General features: G+C 37.7%; 1 protein-coding gene across 1 annotated transcript in view; it reads left to right on the top strand.

Moving 5' to 3' along the window:
- csmd2 (CUB and Sushi multiple domains 2) overlaps nt 1-25,337 on the top strand; it is a 305,472-nt gene that overhangs the window by 221,926 nt on the left and 58,209 nt on the right. The window contains exons 26-38 of the mRNA XM_079877810.1: nt 434-636; nt 2,653-2,844; nt 4,985-5,123; nt 5,536-5,723; nt 10,073-10,267; nt 10,605-10,721; nt 12,333-12,446; nt 17,935-18,030; nt 19,266-19,469; nt 20,111-20,235; nt 22,967-23,063; nt 24,243-24,347; nt 24,437-24,555. Coding sequence (XP_079733936.1) covers nt 434-636; nt 2,653-2,844; nt 4,985-5,123; nt 5,536-5,723; nt 10,073-10,267; nt 10,605-10,721; nt 12,333-12,446; nt 17,935-18,030; nt 19,266-19,469; nt 20,111-20,235; nt 22,967-23,063; nt 24,243-24,347; nt 24,437-24,555 — 1,894 coding nt within the window. The remainder of the gene's footprint in view (nt 1-433; nt 637-2,652; nt 2,845-4,984; nt 5,124-5,535; nt 5,724-10,072; nt 10,268-10,604; nt 10,722-12,332; nt 12,447-17,934; nt 18,031-19,265; nt 19,470-20,110; nt 20,236-22,966; nt 23,064-24,242; nt 24,348-24,436; nt 24,556-25,337) is intronic.

The raw sequence follows: 25,337 nt of genomic DNA on the forward strand, positions 1-25,337 counted from the left end.
TATATATATATATATATATATATATATATATATATATATATATATATATATTCTCTCATTCTTTAATATTCTGAATTGCCCATTAATGAAATTTTGCAGGTGTCAGTCGACTAATTTTCACTTATTTTTGAGTCTTATTTTTCTCTTTATCTTCTCTCTGTCTCTCTCCCTTTTATATCCTTTTAATATTAAGTACTATCCAAGTGCTAATTTCCTGTCTGGCAACTCGAAATTACCCATATCTCTCTTAGACCAAATTATTATTATATAACTAGTGAAAACTTGTGAAAATGTACAAATTAACGATGTGATTCCAATTACTTCTCTTTCCGCTTGGCACCGTATAGATATGATTGCTCTCCTTTTCTCCCTCCCTTCCGACTCCCTTCCAGAATGACTGTCTAATGTTATGTTTGTATGTGTGACTCCACAGGCTGCATTTCCTGGTCTTCCACACTGAAGAGGTGCATGATGTTTTGCGCATCTGGGATGGGCCTCAGGACGGAGGTGTTCTCCTTAGAGAGCTGAGTGGCTCTACACTTCCTCCAGACCTCCATAGCACATTTAACTCTGTCAGTCTACAGTTTACAACAGACTTCTTCACCAGCAAGCAAGGTTTCGCTCTGCAGTTCTCGGGTATGTGTTTTACTCGGACTCCATTCACTCTCATTCCACTTCACAGCTCCACATATTCACCAGCGATCAGCGTGGAATACTTGATTACGGGAATTCACAGTGCCTATATATACGCTATAAAGGGGTGAATATTTCAATTTCTCACAAAAGATATGAAGTGCATAATTGTTTTGTTTGTTTTGCTCTCGTGCATTGAATCAGATTGTTGTGATTCATTATTGTGTTATTTGATTTGGTTCAAGGCTTGGACGTCTTTATTATTATTATTATTTTATTTTTTGTGTCAAGCCAGAATGTAAACTGGAAAAAAAATCTTCCAGATTCAAGGTCGCTGTAAAGTGGGCGGTTGCATAGATGAGCATGTTAATTAAATCTCTATATTGTTATGCTTTAGTACAGTCACACACACACACACACACAAATTCATACAGCACTTTGAATCGGGCATATAAGTTGTTTTTGTTTTTTGGGAAATTGCATTTGCATCTTGGTGTTTCCATCCAGCACCATCCTGAAACTCATACAAGTTTTGATAAAACCTTAGTGGAGGCCAGTGCTTGAGCTCCAGAATGACAGCTGAGAAGCACCATCTTAGAGCTTCTCCTAATGCCTCCGACGGCACCCACCCTGCAGCACGGCCCAGCAGACACAACCTCTCCACTGACAATAAATGAAGCCCGTTAAGCCAAGGTTTATGTGCTTCTGTCTGCTGTCAGCCTGTAACCAGGGAAACCATTCCCGTCCACCTCCATCAGCCATCAACTCCAACCAGAGAATCCTGATTTCTTGCATGATACCTTCGAGACCCCAAAAAAACAACATTAAAGGTTTTACATGGAGAGTAAAAAGAAATAATATGCCATTATGCATTAACGACATGTTATTTCAGTTCCGCAGCCTCACATTTTACTTTCAAAACAGCCCTTCTGGGTTAAAGCAACTTTAAGAGAGTACCACAAAGATGCAGGTGCCTAGATAAATAAATTAGTGTGTGTGTAGAAGAACGCAGACTTGAGCTGTCATTTGGGTGCTCGGAAGATGTAAGTTAACAGCAGTTATTAGATATTCATAATGGCTGGTAGGTCAGCACCACAACACAGTAGATGACTTAAATGGTTATGAACTCCAGACTTTCTGTCTAGTACAGTGGTTCTTAGCCAAGCAAACTTTCAAAGAGGCCATAAAATGAGACAAATGAGCATTAAAATAAGCTATTCAAAATGTAAACTGACATTCTACTTTATTGCTCATTTAATTAATTCCCTCACTGCAAAAAAAGCTTTTCTTACTTAGTATTTTTGTCTGGTTTCCAGTCCAAATATCAAACAAATTCTTAAATCAAGATGCATTTACTAAAGTAGTAAAATGCCATAAGATATTATGTATTGCTTTCCGGGGGAATTAATAAAAATGAAGTGAGTTTAATTATCTGTCTATGGGGCAAGAAAAATAATCTTAATTCAAACAGAAACAAGATTATTTGATTTATTTCCCCGGCATTTTACTACTTTAGTAAATGCATCTTGATTTAAGAATTTGTTTGATATTTGTACTGGAAACAAGACAAAAATACTAAGTAAGAAAAGCATTTTTTGCAGTGCTCAGCAACTGTCATTTTACTCAGCCAGATTTCTCACGACCTTGAAAAACTTGGATTTATGAGGGAATTTTTAAATTGTGATTTTTAGACCTGGAAATGTTAGAGAAATGACTAAGATGTTAAAAAGTCATTCAATCTTTAAAATATTTGATTGAGCAGAAATTGCTTTTTGTGAATTTTAAAAGAAACAATAAAAAAAAATCACTCTTATTAAAATTGATGTTAATGAATTAGTCTAAAAATAAAACCCTGGTGAACGTTCAGTTACTGAAACTTCTCGAATTATTGAATTGAATTATTTGAATTATTTATAATTATTTTCACAAAGGTTGAGAACCACTCTTGGATATTAGGTCAAGGGGATCATTGATTAAATTAAGTTTTGTGACTGGATGTTTATTTGTTTTTCTCTGCAGTTTCAACTGCCACTTCCTGTAATGATCCTGGCATTCCAACAAATGGCACTCGCTTTGGAGACAGCAGAGTGCCAGGGGATAATGTGCTGTTCATGTGCGATCCCGGATACCTCCTACAGGGGGCGACCAAGATCACCTGTACTGAGATCAACAACCGTTTTTTCTGGCAGCCTGATCCGCCAACCTGTTCTGGTATGAGCATTCCAGATTAAGAAATGTAAACACTCCCATCCTCAACCAACATTTCCACTGTGATCCCTCCATCTTTACGCGGTCATTATCCAGCATATTTTCAGCATAAGAGCGTGCGGATTTATCTTAAAAGAGCAAGGCTTTCGATGTCAGTCGCGATGCCTGTCACTTCTACTTATTTTAGTTGTACAAAAACAGTGTGTTATGCACACTATACCATGTTGCAAACTGGTATTTGTTATCATATTATTTTAATTAGTATCGTAATCATAAACAGTTATGTTGCTCAAATAGAAAACCATTTACTGCACTTTATTCTTCTAGTTATTTACTGATAGCTGCTAATCAATCAGAAGTCTTGCACTTTCAAAGAAAATAACTTACTTCCTGAAAAATAAGTTGGATACTCTAAACCATTAGTTTCACATAAAGACATTAAAATGAACACACAAGCAAGAGTGCAGTTGTAATGAATATTGACACAGCTGTGATTTGACTAATGGCTAATAATTCTAATGCTAATATACCATTTGTGTTTTGACATTAAAGCTAGAGAAAACACTTTATACAATGAGCTAGGTATCAGTATTTTGTTGTACAGTACACACTCAGTTATGGTATGAAAACACATTTACACAGTAAGAAACCATTTATGTGCAAACTATATTCAAATAGACTCAAGGTTGCAATTTAACTCATATTGAAATTCCTTTCAGTGTCTTTGTTCGAGGCCTGGTTCACCGATTTAGTTTGCACCCAATTTAAATATAACACATACACAATACATTTTAAAATCATACACAGGAAATATAAGAACATAAGAATATTCACCACATTACTGACTGCATGAGAGGGCTAATATATGAGATGATGATCATTATTATTATTAATATTTCCGCTGGACTTGACCAACTGTTTACCATCTATTCTCTTGCACCAGCTACATTATAAAGATTTCATCACACTACTTCTCTGAAGAGGATTTGTGTGGACATGAGGGGCCGCAGTATTTGGTTTTCTTTTGTGAATTTAAGCCACTTTATGTTAACAGCCACACTAACAGTAGTTTAATTAGGTTGCCTTGTTCAATTAAACTCAATATGAGTGTGAATGTTTCCCTGAACCACAGGCAAAACCCTGGAGATGTTTGCTTGGACATTGGACCAACAGACTGTACTGAGTTGAGCACATGACTTCATTATTTATGGATGATATTCTTTAGAAAAAATAAATAAAATTCCATTGAGCCTTCCAGGTTTCCCCCATTTATCAAGTTTTTTTCAAGGCTGTGGGTATCCTGAAAATGAGTTGTCAAGGGGGTCAAAGTAATAGCTTGATTTTTAATGTTTGTTATTTTTTATTTTATTTTTATTTTTAGTTAATAAAAATTAGTTCACCCAAAAATATAAACAAAAATGCCATCAATTACTCACCCTCATGTCGTTCCAAAACCCGTAAGACTTTCATTAATCTTCAAAACACAAATAAAAAAATGTTTAAATGAAATCTGAGAGCTTTCTGTCCCTCCATTGACAGTCCACACAACTACCACTTTTTTGCTTCAAAAAGTTCAAAAACAGATTGTAAAAATAATCCATATAAATTGAGCAATGTAGTCCAGATTTTCTGAAGAGACTCGATCACTTTATGTGATGAACAGATTGAATTTGACAGCAAACCTCATTGCTTCTCGCGGAAGCTCAAAAGTGTTGCATAACACAAGAATGAACCTTTTTGGTTCTTGTACTTCAAGCGAACATGCTTGAGCTTCAGTTTACCACTACTGATGTGTGAGTTGATGAATAGATTCGTTTTAAGATCTCTATAAGAACTTTTTGAAGCGTCGAAAGTGGTAGATGTGTGGACTGTCAATAGAGGGACAGAAATCTCTCAGATTTCATTAAAATATCTTAATTTGTGTTTCGAAGAAAAAGTCTTGAGGGTGTGTAACTGAGGACAAATCTTTTCATTTTTGGGTGAACTAACACATTGTTGCTTGTTTAGTCTTATCTTAAATAATCGGAAGTCGTCTTTGAGAGTTTGCTGAGGCCCCTAGTGGGCCCTGGACCCATGGTCGTGAACCACTGTTCTAGATGAAAGACATTTTAGTGTTTTTTCTCTCCCTTCCTTTGTGCTGCAGCTCCATGTGGAGGGAATCTGACTGCTCCCGGTGGACTGATCCTGTCCCCTGAATACCCAGAGCCCTATCCTCACGGCAGAGAATGTGACTGGACAGTAACAGTAACGCCGGACCACATCATATCACTCACTTTCAATCAGTAAGACTGGTTTATAAGACTAAAGTCCCCTATTTCCTGTAGGTAATAATAGCTGGGTTATCATTACAATGTATAGATATGCAATGTTATTTAAGTATTATTTATATACTATTATAGTATTTATTTATATGTTTAATTTCATATGTTCTGTGTGTGTGTGTGTGTGTGTGTGTGTGTGTGTGTGTGTGTGTGTGTGTGTGTGTGTGTGTGTGTGTGTGTGTGTGTGTGTGTAGATTAAATTTATATTTTTTTCAGTTTTAATTTTATTACTTTATTACAGTTAAATGCCAAGGCAACATTTCTAATTTTGAGTTTAGTTTTTTCTAATATTCATTTTTATTTATTGTTTTATTAGTTAACAATAGTACTGGTAGTGTGTAGTCACATCATACATGTTTCTTCCTCCCGTCAGCTTTAGTCTAGAGCCGAGCTACGACTTCCTGCACATCTACGATGGGCCTGATTCTCTCAGTCCGCTGCTGGGCAGCTTTTATGGCACTGACGTCCCTGAGCGCATTGAGAGCAGCTCCAACACACTCTTCCTGGCCTTCCGCAGTGACGCCTCACTGAGCAGCAATGGATTTGTCCTGCAGTACACTGGTATGTTGCGCCCTTGTGTTGGGAGGAATAATTTATATCCGTTTACATTTTGTAGGCATGCAATATAGTCCTTCTATGACTGTATTGCATGATAATTTGGTCAAATAATGGAATCAGAATTCCCCTAATTTTCCATTTGTCTTTGTTTTTTTTTGTTCCTTTGTATGTGTAGTGTTCTGTACTGCAACAGCACTTTGACTGTTGCCTTGATCACCCTCTCCTATTCACCATTGTGCGGCGTGTAATTATCGACCCATGGCACTTCTCGCAGTCGTCTAGAAAAGAATTATGAAAATGAAAAGCCAGAATGCGCTCACTAAAGCTGGTATCTGATCAATGTTTTGCTGTCACACTAAAGGCTCTGCGCAAATGAGAACAAATACACGTTTACTGTCACTGTATTCGCCCTGCTGACCTCACTTTGTCTGATGATACTATTTGTTTATTCATGAAATGACAGACTCGTCTGATCAGACACAACAAGGTCCAAGAGTCAAAAAACGGAGTAAAAATTGGCTTTGGCGAGTACATAAAACTGAGATGCCATCCATACTGCCACACTTCTTCTAACAATCTTTGCCTCAGCGGACCATCAGAAATTTAAATAAAATGCCTTTTTTTAATATATATATATATATATATATATATATATATAGACCTCCTTATGTTGACAGTTGTATAATGTGCAGACATTTATGTAAAATATATTAATAACAAAATCATGATGTGTCTTTAAATGTTTTTTTGTGACAGATGCAGTTTTACTGAGACACAGAGACTGTTTCATACTGTATATAACTTCATATTGACCATGCTTTTAATAACTAATGTGGAAGTAAAAAGTACTGTTCAAAGGTTATTTGTATATTTCTAAGTATATAGACACATAGCAAAGACACATTAAATTGAACAAAACTGACATCTAAAAATACAAAACATGTTAAGTAAATGTTGTTCTTTTGAACTTAAAAACAAAAATTATAAAGCAGAACAAATAATTTCAACATTGTTAATAATAACAATTATTTGAGCAGCAAATCAGCATATTAGAATGATTTCTAAAGGATTATGTGACACTGAAGACTGCTGAAAATTCAGCTTTGCCATCACAGGAAGAAACTGCATTTTAATATATTTTATTAGTTACTACTTTATTAGATACACCTTGCTAGTACTGGACTAAACCCCTTTTGCCTTCAGAACTATCTTAATTCTATCTTAAGATCTTATGACTGTGGAGACCATTTGAGTTTAGTGAACTCATTGTTATGTTCAAGAAACTAGTTTGAGGTGATTTGAGCTTTGTGACATGGTGCGTTATCCTGGTGGAAGTAGCTATCAGAAGATGTGTACACTGGGGTCATAAAGGGATGGACATGATCAGCAACAATGCTAAGGCTGTTGCGTTTAGACGATTGCTTGGTACTAAGGGGCTCAAAGTGTGCCAATAAAATATCCCCCACACCATTACACCACCAGCAGCAGCCTGAACCAATGATAAAAGGCAGGATGGATCCATGTTTTCATGTTGTTTATGCCAAATTCTGACCCTACCATCTGAATGTCGCAGCAGAAATCGAGACTCATCACACCAGGAACCTTTTTTCCAATCTTCTATTGTGCCATTTTGGTGAGCCTGTAGCCTCAGTTTGCTGTTGTTGGCTGACAGGAGTGGCACCTGGTGTGTCTTCTGCTGCTGTAGCCCATTTGCTTCAAGGTTTGATGTGTTTTGCGTTTAGATATGCTATTCTGCAGACCTCGGTTGTAACGAGTGGTTATTTGAGTTACTGTTGCCTTTCTATCAGCTTGAACCAATCTAGCCATTCTTCTCTGACCCACTGGCATCAACAAGGCAACAAGGCATTTTTGCTGACGCTCATTGGATATCTTCTCTTTTTCTGAATATTTTCTGTAAACTCTAGAGATTGTTGTGTGTAAAAATTCCAATAGATCACCAAATACTCAGACCAGCCCGTCTGGCACCAACTACCATGCCACTTTAAAAGTCACTTAAATCACCTTTCTTCCCCATGCTGATGCTCAGTTTGAACTGAGCAATATTACAGTTTTAACAGTATGTTGATCAAATGGTGAGTCCTTGGAGAGTATAAGAGACATTTAAAAAATGTTACCAACCCAAAAATTTTGAACAGTATTTTGGGTAAAGATTGAAATTCACACTGGTCTCATGTTGTCCATAGAGGCAAATGCATCAGAAAAACAACTACAGCTATTGTTTTACTCTATTTGTGTTATACATGCTTTTTTTGAGTTTCTGTCAAATAACTTAAAGTTAACTAGACTAGAACACTACCTACTGATGGCCCTTGCTGGCATGCAACGGTCAGAGCGAGAGAGACCGCGCTCTTTAGATCACCCTCTGTTGGGCTTGGTGAATGAGGAACAGTATTCTCTCAATCTGGTGCAGCAGATGGACACAGTGTGTGGCACTTGAAAAGCTACAGTTCCAGACCCCAGTCTCCTCACAATGAATTAGTATAAACTAATAATGTAGAAGCAAATCATAAATACATGAAAAGTGTGTTTATTTCAGCTTAACCCTGACAGAAGTGTTAGCATAGCCGTTCTGGCACAGGGTCACGTTGGTTCATCTGTGCATGCTGCTGCTGTTGGAACAAGCTTCAGGTGCTGTCAACCTCTTTACAGACCAATCAGCTTCTCACAGACTTCCAACCGCGTCTGATTGGCCTCTGAGGTGCAATATGTGGGCCAAGGCTCTGCACACTTGACCGACAGTTAAATAAACACCACACACACATACACACTCCATTGCCCGTCCGAACTGTTCCCTGCCAGCTCAAGCATTTGTCATGTCCAAATTCACAAACACATCTTCGCCGACACACACACACACACACTCATACGCAGCCTCATCAGTGGACACCTGAGCTAGAACTTAGGGTTGGCTGTGGTCCACTCTTAATTACTGCCCGTTTTGCACTGGTATTGTTAGGAGCCGGTGTAGGAAGATTAACTGAGTTGTGGACTGTCTTTAGCGCCGACCCCAGTAAACAGATTGCGTCTTGTTTTCGAAGTGCTATTGGGCCATGAAGGGCACGGGCATCAGCACGAGCAATGCAGTGTAACTATGTTAGGAAGTAATATCTCAACTAGAGCTGCATGCAACCCATTTTTTGCTGTGCGATGCAGATTTGTAGTAAGAATGATTGATTTCTAATTTTGGCCAAAGGATGCGGTGTGCACCATACACATGTCCTGCTGGGTGATGGACTGTTTTGTGTAGTCAGCAGACCTGATCTAGCCCAGTGTCACTTTTAATCTGTCGTGGGTCACTGTTCATGCTCCACGGGGCATGTAGGTTGCTGTAGCATATTTCTGGATTGTGAATTGGTGATCAGGGTGCGCTCATTTTAAGCATCTTTGAAGTGCACTTATTCACACAAAGAGCCTCCAAACTTATTTTTATTGAATTTTTGGAAAAGCAAAGAACCTGCACCAGCAGCATCCATATTTATATATACACATATACATATAAATATGCACTACCATTCAAAAGTTTGGGACCAGTAAGATTTTCTTTTTGAAAGACATTAATACTTTTATTCAGCAAGCACACTTTAAATTCATCAAAAGTGACAGTAAAGACATTTATAATGTTACATGTAATGAAGTTTATACAAAATATTACAATGATGATTTATTAGCTGTGTTATATTTCAAAGGCTGCGCTCTGCGGAGGTTGAATTTGTCAGGCACAGATCGTCATCAAGGATGTCTCATTTTAGAAAAATAACCATTATGAAATTCACTGTTATTAGTCAAGAGTCGTAAATTATTGTCATTTATTTCTTACTTTGGAATGTAATAGTTACATTTCTAAAAGGAGACAGCCACAAACACATATGTGGCCAACAAATGCAATGTCCAGAAGTGCTCAGCCTTTGAAATGAGACACAGTGATTATTACTACAAATAAATATTATTAATCATGTAATAATGATTAATTATATTAATTAATTATTATTCATATGTTTGTTACTGTGAAAAATGCATGTGATTGTGATGCTATGAGAAGACATTAATATGTCAATAGAAGACACACATTTTTACAGATGTTTTGTTTAGCATATGATTTGCATGTCTTAGTTTTAAAACATGCCTTTAAAGCCACTTGGTGAATGACTCAAAATTATTTACTCACCAAAGCAAATTTTTACTTGCATTAGGTGCTGTGTGAATGTTTGTAGATGTAAAGGTCCCTGTGCGCGCTGGATTATCAGTCTTACACAAATAGCCATAAATCATCATCTCTCGCTCTCTCCTTCTTTATCCCTCTCACCATACTTTGTGTTTCTTCTCCTCAACAGAAAATCCCAGAGAGTCATGCTTTGAGCCAGGGCTGGTGCGTAATGGTACTCGTGTTGGTACCGAGTTGAAATTGGGGGCTACTGTCACCTATTACTGTGACAATGGCTATACGCTTGAGGGAGACGCCACACTGACTTGCATCATGGGGGGAGACGGCAAACCCGGCTGGAACAAACCAAAACCTGTTTGCATAGGTAAAAGCATATAATGGAAGTTCAGCAAGTACTTTTTTGCAAATATGATCTGTAATCATGTGTTCTTCCTTTGTCAAAGACCTGGAGTCTGTCACAGTTGTTGCTGTTCCCTTTGAAATAAGCAATGGCTCATCTTTGCAATGTAACCTTGTGGAATGCTTTGAACACACTGCAATTTCACTTCGGCAAACACTAGGGACATCTAGTCGGGCAGCTCAGGAATCAGACAAGAAAAGTAATTTAAGATCAGCTGAAAGAGGGAACGGTAGTGAGGAGTTGGGGAGGACAGAAAATTAGTCTCTAATGCCTTCTTTCTGTGGCTGTCTTTCTCACTAAGCTCCGTGCGGTGGTCAGTATTCGGGCTTGGAGGGTGTGGTGCTCTCCCCTGGTTATCCTGGAAACTACAGCAGCGGGAGGGCTTGCCTCTACTCGGTTATTGTGCCAAAAGACTATGGTAAGTAAGCACATGTATAAGCATACTATTGCACACACATAGATACCCGTGAACTTCTATAGCGTTACAATCAAGGAGTATACAGTAGCATACTGTAACTAAATGTTAGCATTCCCATTTATTTCAGTGATATTTGCAGAAAAATGTGATTCTGATTGGGAAATCCTCACAATAAATGCACACGGTTCCAAACCCTTCACTAGCTGCTGTGATGTCAGACATCAGACAGGGAGAAATATAAGTCATGTCATGTGTTTAAGAGCCCTTAAAACACACCAGGCATTGGTAACATCTAATATCATTTAAATAATGCAGTATTTTTTGTTGTTTACAATGGAGAAAGATGCTTTTTGGATCTAATGTTATTCAATGAAATCAGCCAGTTCAGTACACCATGTCTGAATCAGGCACTCAAGGGCAAAAAGGGTTAAATCCCGTCTCTTCCATGTTAAATGTGTGTCATTATCAGCTGCGAACTGCAACTTTTGTTCTATATTTGCTCTATTGTTTGGTTTCTATTTTCAGTTCATCATGCTGGTCAGCCCCAACAGTCTCAGAGCAATCTCATTTGTCCAAATGCCAATCAAAACGTGTTCTGGTTAACTTTGATTTGTCACTCAGGACTTGTTTTGTTCCGATTAGTTAGGAGGAGGTGTTAAAGCTTATACATTAACATATTAAATATCAGTAGACACCATGTAGAAGACTGTATACCTAGACGGTTCATTAGAATTAATTACTAGAGAAAGTGCAACATGCGTTATGATGGAATAAGCCTCTTCTAAATTAAAGAGCCAATCGCAATCACTGCAGATGCCATTAGAAACTCCAGTTCCTGTAGAAACCGTGTGTTCTGACGTGCACTTTTGACCACACATGCATGTGAGCATAAGAAACATCTACGGGACAGTTCATGTCAGATTTTTTTGCTGATTCAAAATGTTATTTAAATGTGATTTTTTGAGATTCAGGTTTTTCCCCAAACCCTTTTCCCCATTCAAGTAGTTAGGAGTTGGACTTAATTCGGGTTACAGTAGCGACCAGTGGTATGGCAACACCAAATGAGCCAAATGAATTGACTTTTCTTGACAGGGACTTTGATCCATATTGCTCTTCGTTCGGGGCTCTGAGCCTCTAGATAATGACACATTTTTGGATATCCCCTCATATAACCCCAGCAGCTTCTACTTGACCATGGGACCCTTTTATTTGATCAATAAAAGGAGGTTATCTGGCTAATTTGGGGTTCCTACAGAATCTTTATTAGCAGATGTGAGCCTGCCTGTATTTCTCTGGGTCAAGCCAAACGCTGTGGAAGCACAGCTAATTAAGGCACAAATTTCCGTAGGCATGGCATAATGGCTTCGAACAGCTGCGGGATAGGGAACGTTGCAACACAGGGTTTCTTTTTTATGGCCCTCATTTGGAAATTTACTCTGCTAAGCACCAGGGTGTGTCTAGAGAGCACAACAGGTGGTTCATAGGTGTGATTAGATTCTGTCTTTTACTATTGAATTAACATTTGCACAGTCATGGTATGCAGTTGCATAATTCATAGTTTTTTATGCAGTTATGTCTCTTCACTCTCTGTCTCTATTTATCTCTCTGCAGTGGTGTTCAGCCAATTTGCATTCTTCCAGACTGCGCTAAATGATGTTGTGGAGGTGTACGATGGGCCTACCCAGCATGCCCGTGTCCTGAGTTCTCTCTCTGGGGCCCACACAGGTCAGCAAAACCTTCTCAAGCGGTATTAACTTGACTATCAGTCTATACTGGCATTAGTAGATGAATGCTAAAGAGACTGCATTCAGTCTCAAAGGTAAATAGAAGTAGTCAATTAAGCAACTCCTTTAACAAGATGAGTTACATCCAAAAGTAAAAGAGACACAAGCCTGTGTGGTTCACAAATACTGAAATATAAAGCTGAAGTATGTCATTTTTCCACCACCAAACGTCATTAAGAATAAGAATAATGACTCTTACTGTATAGTATGTAAAAAGCTCTGTCAAATGATTAGTACCGGATAGTCTTGGAAGTGTCCCACCAAAAGCTTTGTTTTTTTTAAGACACTGTGTTTAAAAAATAATAATAATAATAATAATTTCCTGCAACCCCTGCATTTTCTTCCATTGTATTGCACTCCATATAGCTATTTTTGAATGCTAGAACATATGTACTTCAGACTTATTTACTGCTGGGCTTAAAGAAATGAATGTGTTGTGCCATTGTCAAACCACTGATGTTCATCTTAACAAACTCTTCCTGGAAATTTTAAAAGTATGTACTGTATACACCCCCCAGGTCAGTGAAGAATTTAAAGGGAAAATTCACCAAAACATTTAAATTCTGTCATCATTCACTTACCCTCATTTCATTCCAAACCTGTATGGCTTTCTTCTCTGGAAGACAAAAGATTATCAGAAGAAAAAAAAAAAAAGTCTCCATACAATGAAAGTCAATGGGGTCCAAAACAACATAGGAGCACAATGACTTTCCTTGTATGGACAAAAATCCACAGAGACATTAAAAAAAAAAAAAAAATCGTATTTGTACTTCATAGAAGGAGGAAGTTCGGAATGCTGATTAAATGGGGACAGAATTTAGATTTTTGGTTGAACTGTCTCTTTAAAATTGATGAGTAGACTAGTCATTTAGGCAACCCGCAGATTGTTTTTAAATATAATTATGTAGTTTTGCACATTCAGTACCTAATCTGAATATGAAGCTCTGAAAATTTGAAAAAAATAAAAAATGACACTTCTGCTTTTAATCATTAAAGCTGCCTTGGTACTTGTGAACTGTCTCTTGACTTCTCAATTATCAGAACATACAATGACGTACGCGAAAGATGATGATGTACTCGAGAATAAAACGCAGAGTTTCACATAACAAGCTTGATGACTCATAGTGTCTAACAAACAGATTTCAAAAGGATCCAGTAAATAGGGTTTTCTTCCTTAAAGCAGGGAATAAAACAGAATCAAATAAGCAAAAACAGACTAGCCAAATAGATCTCCACTGAGACGCCGAGGCTGAAAGCTTTTATTCAGCCATAATGGAGTTCCATTTAATGCGGTCAGTTGAGGAGATTTCGGCTCGAAGATTAACAGGGTTTTCTCGCTCTCTCTCTCCGCTTCTGACATTCCCATGACAACGCAGATGAGCTGTGTATATTTCTATTTTTTCTTCACCCTTCACACCAGTCGAACACCCGCGATTTGCTTACAGCGTGAAACCCTGCGCGCTCAAGGAAGGTGAACTGCTCAGATACATACTATCTTGAGATGCGGTTTTTAACTTCAGATGCCGGTATGAAATCAGTGAAGTGTGCTGGGGGCTGCTGGAAATAATGCACACTTTGGAGTGTGAATAGCGAGCAGGGAATATTTAGAATTGATACTAGGCCACATAAAACTGCAGATTTTCTATTATCTTTTTGTGCTGTGGAGAGAAAGGAAACAAGACTTGCTGTATGTCACCACTGTTATAAGCACAGTTGTCAGTTTTGATGGATGTTTCTCAACTTTCTCAGTAGAAAATCATGGAAATTATAAGGAATGAATAATCTGCACAAATGAACAGCAATTTTTAAGTGAAGTTGTCCTCTGTGAATTAACTGTTAGAAACTTATTTTTAACAATAGACAAGGATTCTAGACACACACAAAACACTGAAATCAATGTGAATTTATTTTGCCACCCATATTACTATGGAAGTCTGTTTCTGCCTCAGAGTAAAGAAAAAAATTAAAGATAATTGCAACTTTATATCTCACTGTTGCAACATTCGCAATATTAGTGCTTGAACTTAAATGTATGAATCCATTTTTGGTTCTCATCACTCCACAACTAATCCTTCATTTTCAATGGTGACCAAACAAGACAAATTGTTGGCCTAAGTAGAACATGAAATATTAATTATAATAATATACATATAATAATACATATAGTAATAATTATAAACAATGTAAGCATTTCAGCTTTAAGAAGCATTTCAAATTCCTTGAATTCTTCCTCTTCTATATAACTGTTAAACAGCCAAAGTCGGAGGTAGACAAACCGGCAAATCCACCTCTGTTGAGTCATCATATTCAACACTGTGATCCTGAGTCTTCTGGAATCCTGACAGGATGTTGTCAGGCCACGTCAGTTTACTCAACAACAACCTTGAATGTTGCATAACGCATCCATTCTGTCGAGGTGAATCTGTGGGCACCATCCAGGTTTGCTGTTGGTGTGGTGCGACACAGGACTAACAGTTTCCGAGCAGCATTGCAGAATAATGTGGCCATCAGAACAAACAGCAGGGGCGAATAAATCAGCGGTCAGGGTTTCCCCACACCTCTGCCTCCACCGGATTAATACTGTAGCTGTCACTCTGTCGGCGGCCCACGGAGGCTTGTTCTAATAACATCCCAGCATGCCAAAGGCATGAGCAGGCGCATTGGTCAATCCCAACATGAACGAGAGTGTTGTGCAGTTTCATCTTCTCTGGCCACTGCACGAATTTGTCAACACCGAACCTGCTCTCTGCAAACCCCTGTGGAGCTCGACTGGGCCTCGGGGATCTGTGGGTTGATTCAAAGCCTCAGCCCCCACACCACGGCACAGAAAGCACATGCGCTAATAATGAGCAATGCAAGTCAAGTAAAGTCACCTTTATTTATATAGCGCTTTATACAATACAGATTGTTTCAAAGCAGCTTTACAGTGAGAACAGGAAAATAATGCATTTCGGCTGTTGTTCAGCTGAAGTCAGTTCAGTGTTGATTCGGTTCCGTTGTAAAGATCATTAATTATTAAGTTCATTTCACCTATAGTTCTGCAAAAAATTATGTCTTCGTCCAGCTCAGTTCAGTTCTTATACAACAGCGTTAGTACAGTCAATAATATTCAAGAATATTAATCAATAATATTGTTGAATTTTAAGGGCCCTATCATACACCCAGCGCAATGCGGCGCCAGGTTCAACGCAAGTGTTTTTGTTATTTTCAGCCCGACGCAGTTATCATTTTCACGTCCTGCGTGGCAATGATAACTTGATAACAAATATATTTGAAAATATATATTTTATAGTGAAAGTGAAAGTAAGCGGTGTTGGGCTCACATTCAAATTAAAATGTTTCCATATTTGTGATGTATTAGGATGCTAAACTATTATTTATTATAGGCTTTGTACTTCACTCACGTTCCAATATTGACGGAAAAAATCATTCTCTTCACATGCGCAAAAATGTGCTTGGAAACATCACAGTGCAGCAGTGCTTATGCTGAATGACACAAATTACTACTGACTATTTAAACAGAGCAGTGTAATTTGAATATGTTAGGTTGACTATTTTATTTTGATAATGAACAGGCTGCGATGTCAAGATTGCAATGCTTGAATATGTTGTGTGTGAGGCGCCGACGCGATCGAACAGTGGAAACATAAAAACGTTCTCCGTCATTTTGTTCATACAGGACATCATTCAAAATTGCAAAGTGTTTACTTATATTTGTGTACTCTCGCAATAAAACTCAACATTGTGCTTTTGTAAAATAAACATATAAATAAACAAACAAACTGCCGTCTCGGTTTCCTTTCCATCAACTTGTTTGTGGAGTGCCGCGCCTTACAGAAATGAACCAAACTCAGCAGCATACTGTCGCAGTTTTTTTCTTTCGTTTATTAATCTGATAATTATTTAAATAGCAATATTTCGCGTGTTTCTTTTATATAGGCTTATAGACAATGATTTTATGAAAATCATTTTAAAAAAAAAATAATAATTTTTTATGTAAGTTCATTTTCCTTAGAATCATCCTGGCAACCCATTTTTTTTAAGTGTTTGAACCCAGGGTTTGAACCTTTGCCGTAGATGGTCTGCTCGCTCGCTTTAACCTCGCACACAAGCAGATCCGTTTCCTTGCTAGAGAAACGTTAAATATTTCCGTTTGCAAATTCCACCATGTAAATAGCGAATCCGCCATGGCGCAAGCACAACTGGCTTTTAAAGGGAATGGGAGAAGAGACTCTGATTGGTTTATTGCATGTTACGCCCAAAACACACCTATTCGTCACTAAGGCCCTGTTTACACGAGAACGCTCGCGGGTGAAAACGTAAAAATATTTTATCAGATGTGCCTTTCGTTTAGATGGCGACGGCGTTTTTGGGGCTTAAAAACGCAAAAAAGTGAAACCACCCTCCAGAGTGGAAATCTTAAAAACGCTCCACCGTTGCGTTTCCGTCTAAACGGTAAAGACGGTAAAAACGCAAAAGTCTGCTAGACAGTGAAGGCACCGATCAGTGCTTCACATTGCCACCTAGCCGCCTGGAGTGCATACTACATTGAATTTCACACACTTTTACGTCACCGTATGCACGCAGATTTCCCCCCCATAACGCTCGTCTAAACGCAGAATAAAAAGTGATCACTTTTGCGTTTTCTCTTCAGATCGTTTCCGTGTAAACGTAGCCTAAGAGAATATGGACAACCCTTTTAGACCATGCACCGGGCACGCCGATCTTATTTCTCGTCGAAAAACTAGCAAAAGTGCTTGTGCTTAGATTGTTAGAATAGGGCCCTAAGTGCTTTACATGGAAAAATAAGACCCAAATATCATAACCCTCACCTGCCTACTTAATAGCTCCATAAACTTGATTGCTTTAAGAGCCAGGCTCAAACAACAAGCCCAAAAACACTTGTAATAAGTGGAAATATCAACACTTCAAGAGTGTGAAGGAGCCTAGCAAGCATAAACAAAACACTGTGCCTCTGTTGGCGGAGCTTTAGTTAGATTTGCAGAATGAGTATTTTGTCGCTGTAATATATTTGGTCAAAAAGAGTGGATCCCAAACACACAAGATGCCAGAATGTTGCTATGGCTGCATTAGATGCATGCCCTTATTTAAATGCAGTTTTGACTCTTAAAACTTTACAGTGTGTGTATGTGGCCAAAGAGCCTTTTGAAAGATATAATCTGTAAAGCAGCAGTTCAGAGTGATCACATCTATACAACACGTGCACTGTAATCCTTGTCTTCTGAAGTCATTTGATAGCTTTGTATGATGAACACACCAAGAATCATTCATTCATTCATTCATTCATAATCTTCACCTCCACTGCTGCTCTCAAACAAATATGGCATCTGTGGCACAGGTCAATAACATCAAATGTCATTGGTTTTAGAATGTCATCAAATGCCATGACACCTTGTTTGTACTTTCAGGTGAATCTTTGCCCCTAGCCACCTCCAACCAGATCCTTATCCGGTTCTCTTCTAAGGGTCAGTCAAGCTCAAGAGGTTTCCATCTGGTCTATCAAGGTAAGACTTTCAATCTGTCTTTCTCTATCCCAAATGTCGTTTTCTTTTTCTATTAACCAGGGTTGTGAACTATTTAGAATTGAGCTGAGAATGCCTTTTAAATGACTAATCTTGAATTAAGGTACCAAATAAGTCACAGAATTTAGCCAAACTTGAATTGAAATGAGCCGCCGTAAGTGGTTTCGTTTAAGAAATGTTTTTGTTTTTTTTTTTTAATTAAGAATTACCCATGGACATGGCATTATACACACAACATATGTTGTATATCCAAAAATTTTAGATATCAACATTTGAAATGTCACCCATAGAAATTAGCATTTTACTTTATATATCTATAAAAACTTTTTACAGAATGATCCAGCGTACCGCAGAATCTTCAAAATGGAACTGAGCAGCATTATTTTATGAAAACATCATCTTTATTTATTTTTTTAATTTTATTCTGTTTAGTTGTTGTAATTTCAGTACTTAAACTAAATTAAAGTTTTTAATGTTCAGTTTTTTCAGTTAATGTTAAGTTTATTTAAATTATGTAAATATTGTTTTTTTAAGTGTTTTAGTTTTAGTTAACAGTGCTATATTGTGTTTACATTCTTACATTATTATATACATTCTTAATTGTGCCCAAGCCTACAATAAACTGCTCAAATATTGTGTGTGGGATGTTCCTATCATAACTTGTGGTTATGTTATGCAGTCAGTTTTGATTGAGAGAGGCACTGTCGTCTAAATTAGGTGCTAAATTATTTAAACAATATGCCCATGGTCTTTCTTTCTCTCTCAGACACACACTCACACACATTGTAAATGATGCTGTAAATGTGCTGTACCTCTTCGGCAGTCATGGGCCTTCTGTTAAAATGTGCTTTAACAGCCCGCATCTTTCTCTATAATAGATAGTGTGGTTTTTAGGAGCTAAAACAGCATTATTGTATTATCTCACCTCCCCTGTGGTTTTCAGTCATACTCCTGTTCGTTTCCTGACGTGTCTTTAATGGAAAAGTACAGCATCTTATAAAAGTATTAAAAGTAGTAGTGTTCTGGGGCATCCCAACCAGCTGTATGCACTGTACCTTCTGTGGTTCAAACTTAAAATGCCAGTTTCACTAACAATCTGGTGCATGACTGCATGTATAATGCATTACAAAGCATTTCTCACTTGGCAGGTGCCATAACATCCTAAAGTTGCTGTTTTGTACAAATTCTTCTAACAATAGCGCATTTATTTGCTTTAGCTGTCCCGAGGACCAGCGCGACCCAGTGCAGCTCAGTCCCAGAGCCCAGACACGGCAGACGCACTGGGAACAACTTTGCGGTGGGAGCCGTGGTGAGTTTTGAATGCAATGCAGGATACGTTCTGGAGGGTCCCAGTGCCATCGAGTGCCTGACTGTACCCAACGCTCTGGCCCAGTGGAATGGCAGCATACCCAGTTGCATTGGTAAGAGCCCATCATACATATTTAGGGATTTCACACTTCTCTCAACTTTCATGATCTTATCAATTAGGTTAAAGGCAATATAATGAGGGCGATATAGTTTTGTCAGTTGCCAATTTTGATGAAATAGTAAAATGTAATTTTTTCAGTTAAAGGATCTCACTTCAGTTTCTTAGTGTCACATGTTTACTTGTGTCCCAACCTCCTCGATGCGTTTGCTTGGATGAGCACAGTTAGAATCACATCACAGCTCTTGTAGGGAAACAGAGCAAACCGACTCCTACTCCTGCTCCTCTTGAGAGAGAGCTGTCGTCAACAAACTCTCCCTGTGCTTAACAAGCAACGTCACACAGCTGTGGGCCAGCAGTCATGGCCTCCGGCGTGTCACACATACACAAATGCACAAGCTTGGCAGATGTTGCCGCGGATACACTGTGTGTACACACTCAGGTATCCACACTCATGTGCAGCTGTTTACCTGTGCGCTTCACTGCAGTTACCAGATGCTTGACCACAGGAGATGCACGAGGAGGAAGGTGGTGTCCTGGAAGATTACAAATACCCTTCGATACTGTAGGCTGTTTTGCAGGTTTTGCCTTCTGTACCTGCTTTTTCATCATTTTCTCCTTTTGTCTGTGATGCAGTGCCATGTGGAGGGAATCTTACCCAGCGGATAGGTACTATACTGTCCCCCGGCTATCCTGAGCCCTACCTAAACAGCCTGAGCTGCGTATGGAAGATCACCGTGCCAGAGGGAATGGGAATCCAGGTATTCTCTTCTAGCAACAATAAAACACCAATTTATCCCCTTTTATAAGGCCATTATGAACTCAAAGCATCATCACATTTTTTTTTTTTTATTTTTTTTTTTATGTTGCCATGTACATGCTGTACAAATTTAAGTATAACAAGCTCTACCGTTCCAAAGTTTGGGTTCAGTAAGATTGTTGAATGTTTTTGAAAGAAGTCTCTGTAATATATGTGCTTCTGTGAGAGCAAGGCTAGTTCGAGAAACTATGTGGTGAGAGACAGTATCAAAATATTCAATGAGTCGACACACTTATCTTTATTTCTATGATTTTTCTAGCTCTGCCTGAATTTTTCAGGGGTAAATTCAGTTGTATAATGCTGTTATCACTTCCTGTGCAGTGTGACACTTTTAAATGTGGTCACGGAAGAGCGTTTAACAAGTCTGCAATGATTCAACTCTGTTACTTTTTTAACCGTATCAATTTTTCATTTCAGTGCAGACCATAAAAGTTTAAATTCTAAGGGAGAAGGCAGTAATAATCGTCAGATTTTGAACAGTATCTTTACAGCCATCATTTCCTCCAGTCATACTTCATAACTCTATTCAGCGTTACCTTCTTGGCTCCTCTGCAATCTGGTTGTAAAGAGCTTTTTGAGATTATTTGGCACATACTTTGGGTGGCCATCTTTCTAAGGACCAGATTATAAATGTCTGGTCTAAAACGAATACTAGTGGATTTGCTGTTCAAAAGAACAACATTTATTTGAAATAGAAATATTTTGTAACATGATAAATGTCAGTTTAATGCGTCCTTGTTTTTTTTTTTTCTTATTTGCCCTAAACTTTTGAATGATACTGTATAATAGTTTCCACAAAAATATATAAAAAAAAAATATATATATATATATATATATATATGTGTGTGTGTGTGTGTATATATATATATATTTTATCATTGATAATTTCTTGAGCATCATATCAGCATATTAGAATGATTTCTGAAGGATCATGTGACACTGAAGACTGGAGTAATGATGCTGAAAATTCAGCTTTGCATCACAGGAATAAATTACAATTTAAAATATATTAATGCAGCCTTAGTGAGATACATATAATTTTTCGAAACATACTATTGTCGTATGTCGTTTTGCATATACCTGTAACAAATATGGTTAACAGTTTATTTTACAGTGTCCTGTTACATGTAGCTACTATAGTAATTACTATAAATTGTGCATAATTACACGCAGCTAACCCTAAACCAATCCCTAATCCTAACCCTAACCCTATAGTAAGTACATGTAGTTAATTATTCTTACTTTCAGTACTTAATTATGTATAGTTACACTGTAACACAGACACCTCAAAATAAAGTGTAGCCCAAACATGATTAAAACTCGGTCTCCTTCAAATGTCTTATGATTAACAACATTTTAAATACAGCTATAAGTGGTGAAAGTAAGCAAGATGAGCAGTGCTGATTGGATACGAGTGATTTTTCTTTCTTTTTTTTAAGTAGCATCTGCATCCGCCTCTCCAGACTTGCCTCACACTGCTGGATACAAATGTAATCAAATATAGCTCTGAATCATGGGAGGAGTTCAAGACCGCTTACTTAATTGCCTTTAACCCAATTCATAAACTTCTCGCTGTTGGAGAATTGGAACCATGCAGAAATGATTACAACATCCCCAAAAGTAAGAGAGACATGATATAAATAGGCAGTGGTATGAAAGGGAAGAGGTGCAGATGAGGAGATTTAAGAGACAGTCCTATACAACTTATAGTACATATTTGCTTCTACTCTGGTGTAAGGCTTGGCGATATTTATTGAATAGCCCCACATGGCTTTGTTTATGCATTCAAAATGTATGTAAACACAGTATATGTAGATAAATATTGCTGTTTATTACTATGCATTGCTAAATTGGTGCACATAAATGAAAATAATTTTAAAATAATTTGAGTTTTAGTGAACAGTGTGGAAAACATGCCTTGATTTATTTCTAAACGAGCTGTTTTGCTGTAATTGACCTGTTTTTTGATCAAATGACCTGCGATTGAAAAAGAAGAAGAAAAATCACCCTTTTATGCAATTTCAGATATAATGCTTGTGTGTTGAATGTTGTCTAAATATATGCCAAAAAGGATCAGATATCATTACTGAACAATTCCGTTTCAGGTCTATAACCTGAAAGAAGCATAGAAGAGCTCTTAACTGATGCTATAGGGTGGATTGATGGTGTGTTTTCATTTTGTGTCAGACAGAGCGCTCATGAAGTCTGGATATCGAACTAACCCCTCTCCCGCTCATGAAATTTCCAATTCACTATGTGAAGCAAGCACAAATAAATATGCCATTTGATGGCAAGGCTATCAGATGTGACAATCTTCCAGCGATAGCCACAGTCATGCCACTGTGACCAGACAATTTCTAGGCTTGTTTGAGGCTGGGGCGGAAAAATAAATGTCTACAGGGCTGAACATTGGAAAAACTGTGTGAACAGCATATACAACAAATGCAGAAGAATGCCTCTCATATTTGAAGATGACATTTGAAACATTATGTAACACATCAAATTAAGATAGCTTTATTTGGCATATTCTGCCATAACTTTTCAAAACTATACACAGGACTCAATCTTTAAAGATAGCCAAGTGCCTGCAATATTTTTCAGTACAATCCACTGATACTCAAAAGGAAGGAAGCCGCTGTATTTTTTACCTTTGTTCTGTTCCTTTCTCTCAGATCCAGGTGATTAGCTTTGTGACAGAGCAGAACTGGGACTCTCTCGAGGTGTTTGATGGAGGTGACAACACTGACACCATGCTGGGGAGCTTCTCAGGTGGGCTGTGTAATACTTCTATAACTCAGTTCATTACATAAACACACATCGTCAGAGTAATCTTGTTGTTGTTGCTTTGAATGCTTGGAAGATTCCTCAGTGGATGGCTGAGAGAAATGCACTGTTTTGTCTTTGTAAAGAAATGTAGTTTTGCAACAATTTTTAGAGCGCAATATGAAGTATAGAAGAGTTACTCCATTTTTGAAACAGTTTATAGATCATAAAAGCGATTCTTTATTGTTGCTAGTGTGCATTTGTGTTGCATTATGGGAACCAGAAGCTACTTACACAGTAGGGAAGGCTGTTTTTTCCCTTTTATTGGCACAAAGACCAGGCACAAAATGTTACAAGTGCCCTAGAGAGAGATAAATGAATGATATATCCTAAAATGAATAACGGTGTACAGAGTGAAGACAAATGAGTCAATCATATCTGCACACACTGAGCCATATGACTAAAACAGTTGTATAAATTCCAGACGAATGAATGCATAATGATTCCCATCTGCATTGGGCTTTTAGAAATGAATGCTTGAAGCAAAACAACAAAGTATAGTTTTATTGTATTTCACTTTTCTTGTATGCAATAGTTCAGAACACAGTGTAAATGTGAAGATATAAAACTTTCAGACAGTTGTTTTGTATTTCATCATAATGTTTTGAAACAAATGTCTGTAGACTTTTCTAGTGAAAATAGATGCTATGATGTTTGGTTTGCAAATTTGCTTTAATTCCATCTCATATAACATATGCATATGATGTAAAACATTGTGTGCATAGCATAAAACGTTCACATTATTCTATAAATATCTTAAATTGCTTGCTACATTTCTATGCCTGTGAACTAAAAATATATTTTTTTATTTTTATCAATTAGTGATGAATTAGTGTGTGTGTGCGTGCATGTGTGTGATTTTAGTATTAAAAACTATTGTAGTATATTTGACATTTTATTTATTTGCTTATATATATTTTTTGAAATGTCATTTTTATTAGTTCTTAGTGTTAATGTATTTTTATTTCAGCTTTATTTCAAATAAAGAATACAATTTTAAAAGGTTTTGTGAACAAAGGCAATGTGAAGTGTGCATAGTTTAACCTGCTACTAACAAAAAGATGTCAAGGACACACTGATTCAACGACACAATCACAATATGCTAACGGCTTCTTTATTCTACAGGTACAACAGTCCCAGCCCTCCTAAACAGCACCTCTAACCAGCTCTACCTGCACTTCTTCTCAGACATCAGTGTCTCTGCAGCCGGTTTCCGTCTGGAGTACAAGAGTAGGACATCTGTTATGAGTCCTGTGCATCTGGACTTACATACAAACATCTCTAAAAAACTCTACTTATTGTCTTGTTTTCTCTCACAGCTGTGTCCCTCACTAGCTGTCCTGAACCAGTTATACCCATGAATGGCTTCAAAGTGGGCGAGAGACTACAGATGAACAATGTGGTGTCCTTTCAGTGTGACCCTGGATATACTCTGCAGGTGAAAGTGAACCTAGCCAAAAGTTGGACAAAGCCATGAACAAAATACAGCAGTGGTCGCTTCAGGACACAGATGTTACATTAGCCATCAAGTCGCATCCCAACATGGTTCTAAATTGGTTTATTGTACAAAGTGCCAAAATGTCCTTAAAGCACTCTCGCTATCCATTAATTCACTGCTCAAAACACAATGTGGTCAGAGGAAAACCATGATTAGCCTTGACTGAGAGCATGTTACGCAACCTGTTGGCATGTACCTAATTAGCTTCTACCTAAAGAAATTATTTTGCACTTAATCGCTGAGAGGGAACATTTTACATCCACAACAAACCAAATGTGAAGCATTTTCTTCTCAGAAACCTATTTACTGTATTTTTCTTTCCAGACTATTTACAATTATATACTAGTAGTAATGCCAAGGTTATGGGTTCAAAAGACCTTGCAGTCAATTTTTTTGATACGTTTTTGGTTGGAGAGATGGGGGCGGAAGTAGTTTAATAGTTTAGCCAATTCCTGGTCCCCATTTTGATCAACCGCTATTTTGCATTTTCATTACCTGTTGGCTGCTCTGGACAGTGTGCAAACCTGGAAGCTATTTCAAGCCAGTTTTACATTTTTTGTAGCATCTGCGATTAGTAGTAGCTTTGCCTCACAAATTTGTGAGCAAAAAGAGCACTACCCCGATATGAGTTACTTACATTCTAGGGTTTTGTTGCAGACTAGGTTGAAACTTAAAGCTCGAAAGAGCAATGAGCTTCAGTTTTGTAGTGTGCTCTCAATTTA

This window comes from Squalius cephalus (assembly GCF_949319135.1).
Source record: "Squalius cephalus genome assembly, chromosome: 8".
NCBI lineage: Eukaryota > Metazoa > Chordata > Actinopteri > Cypriniformes > Leuciscidae > Squalius > Squalius cephalus.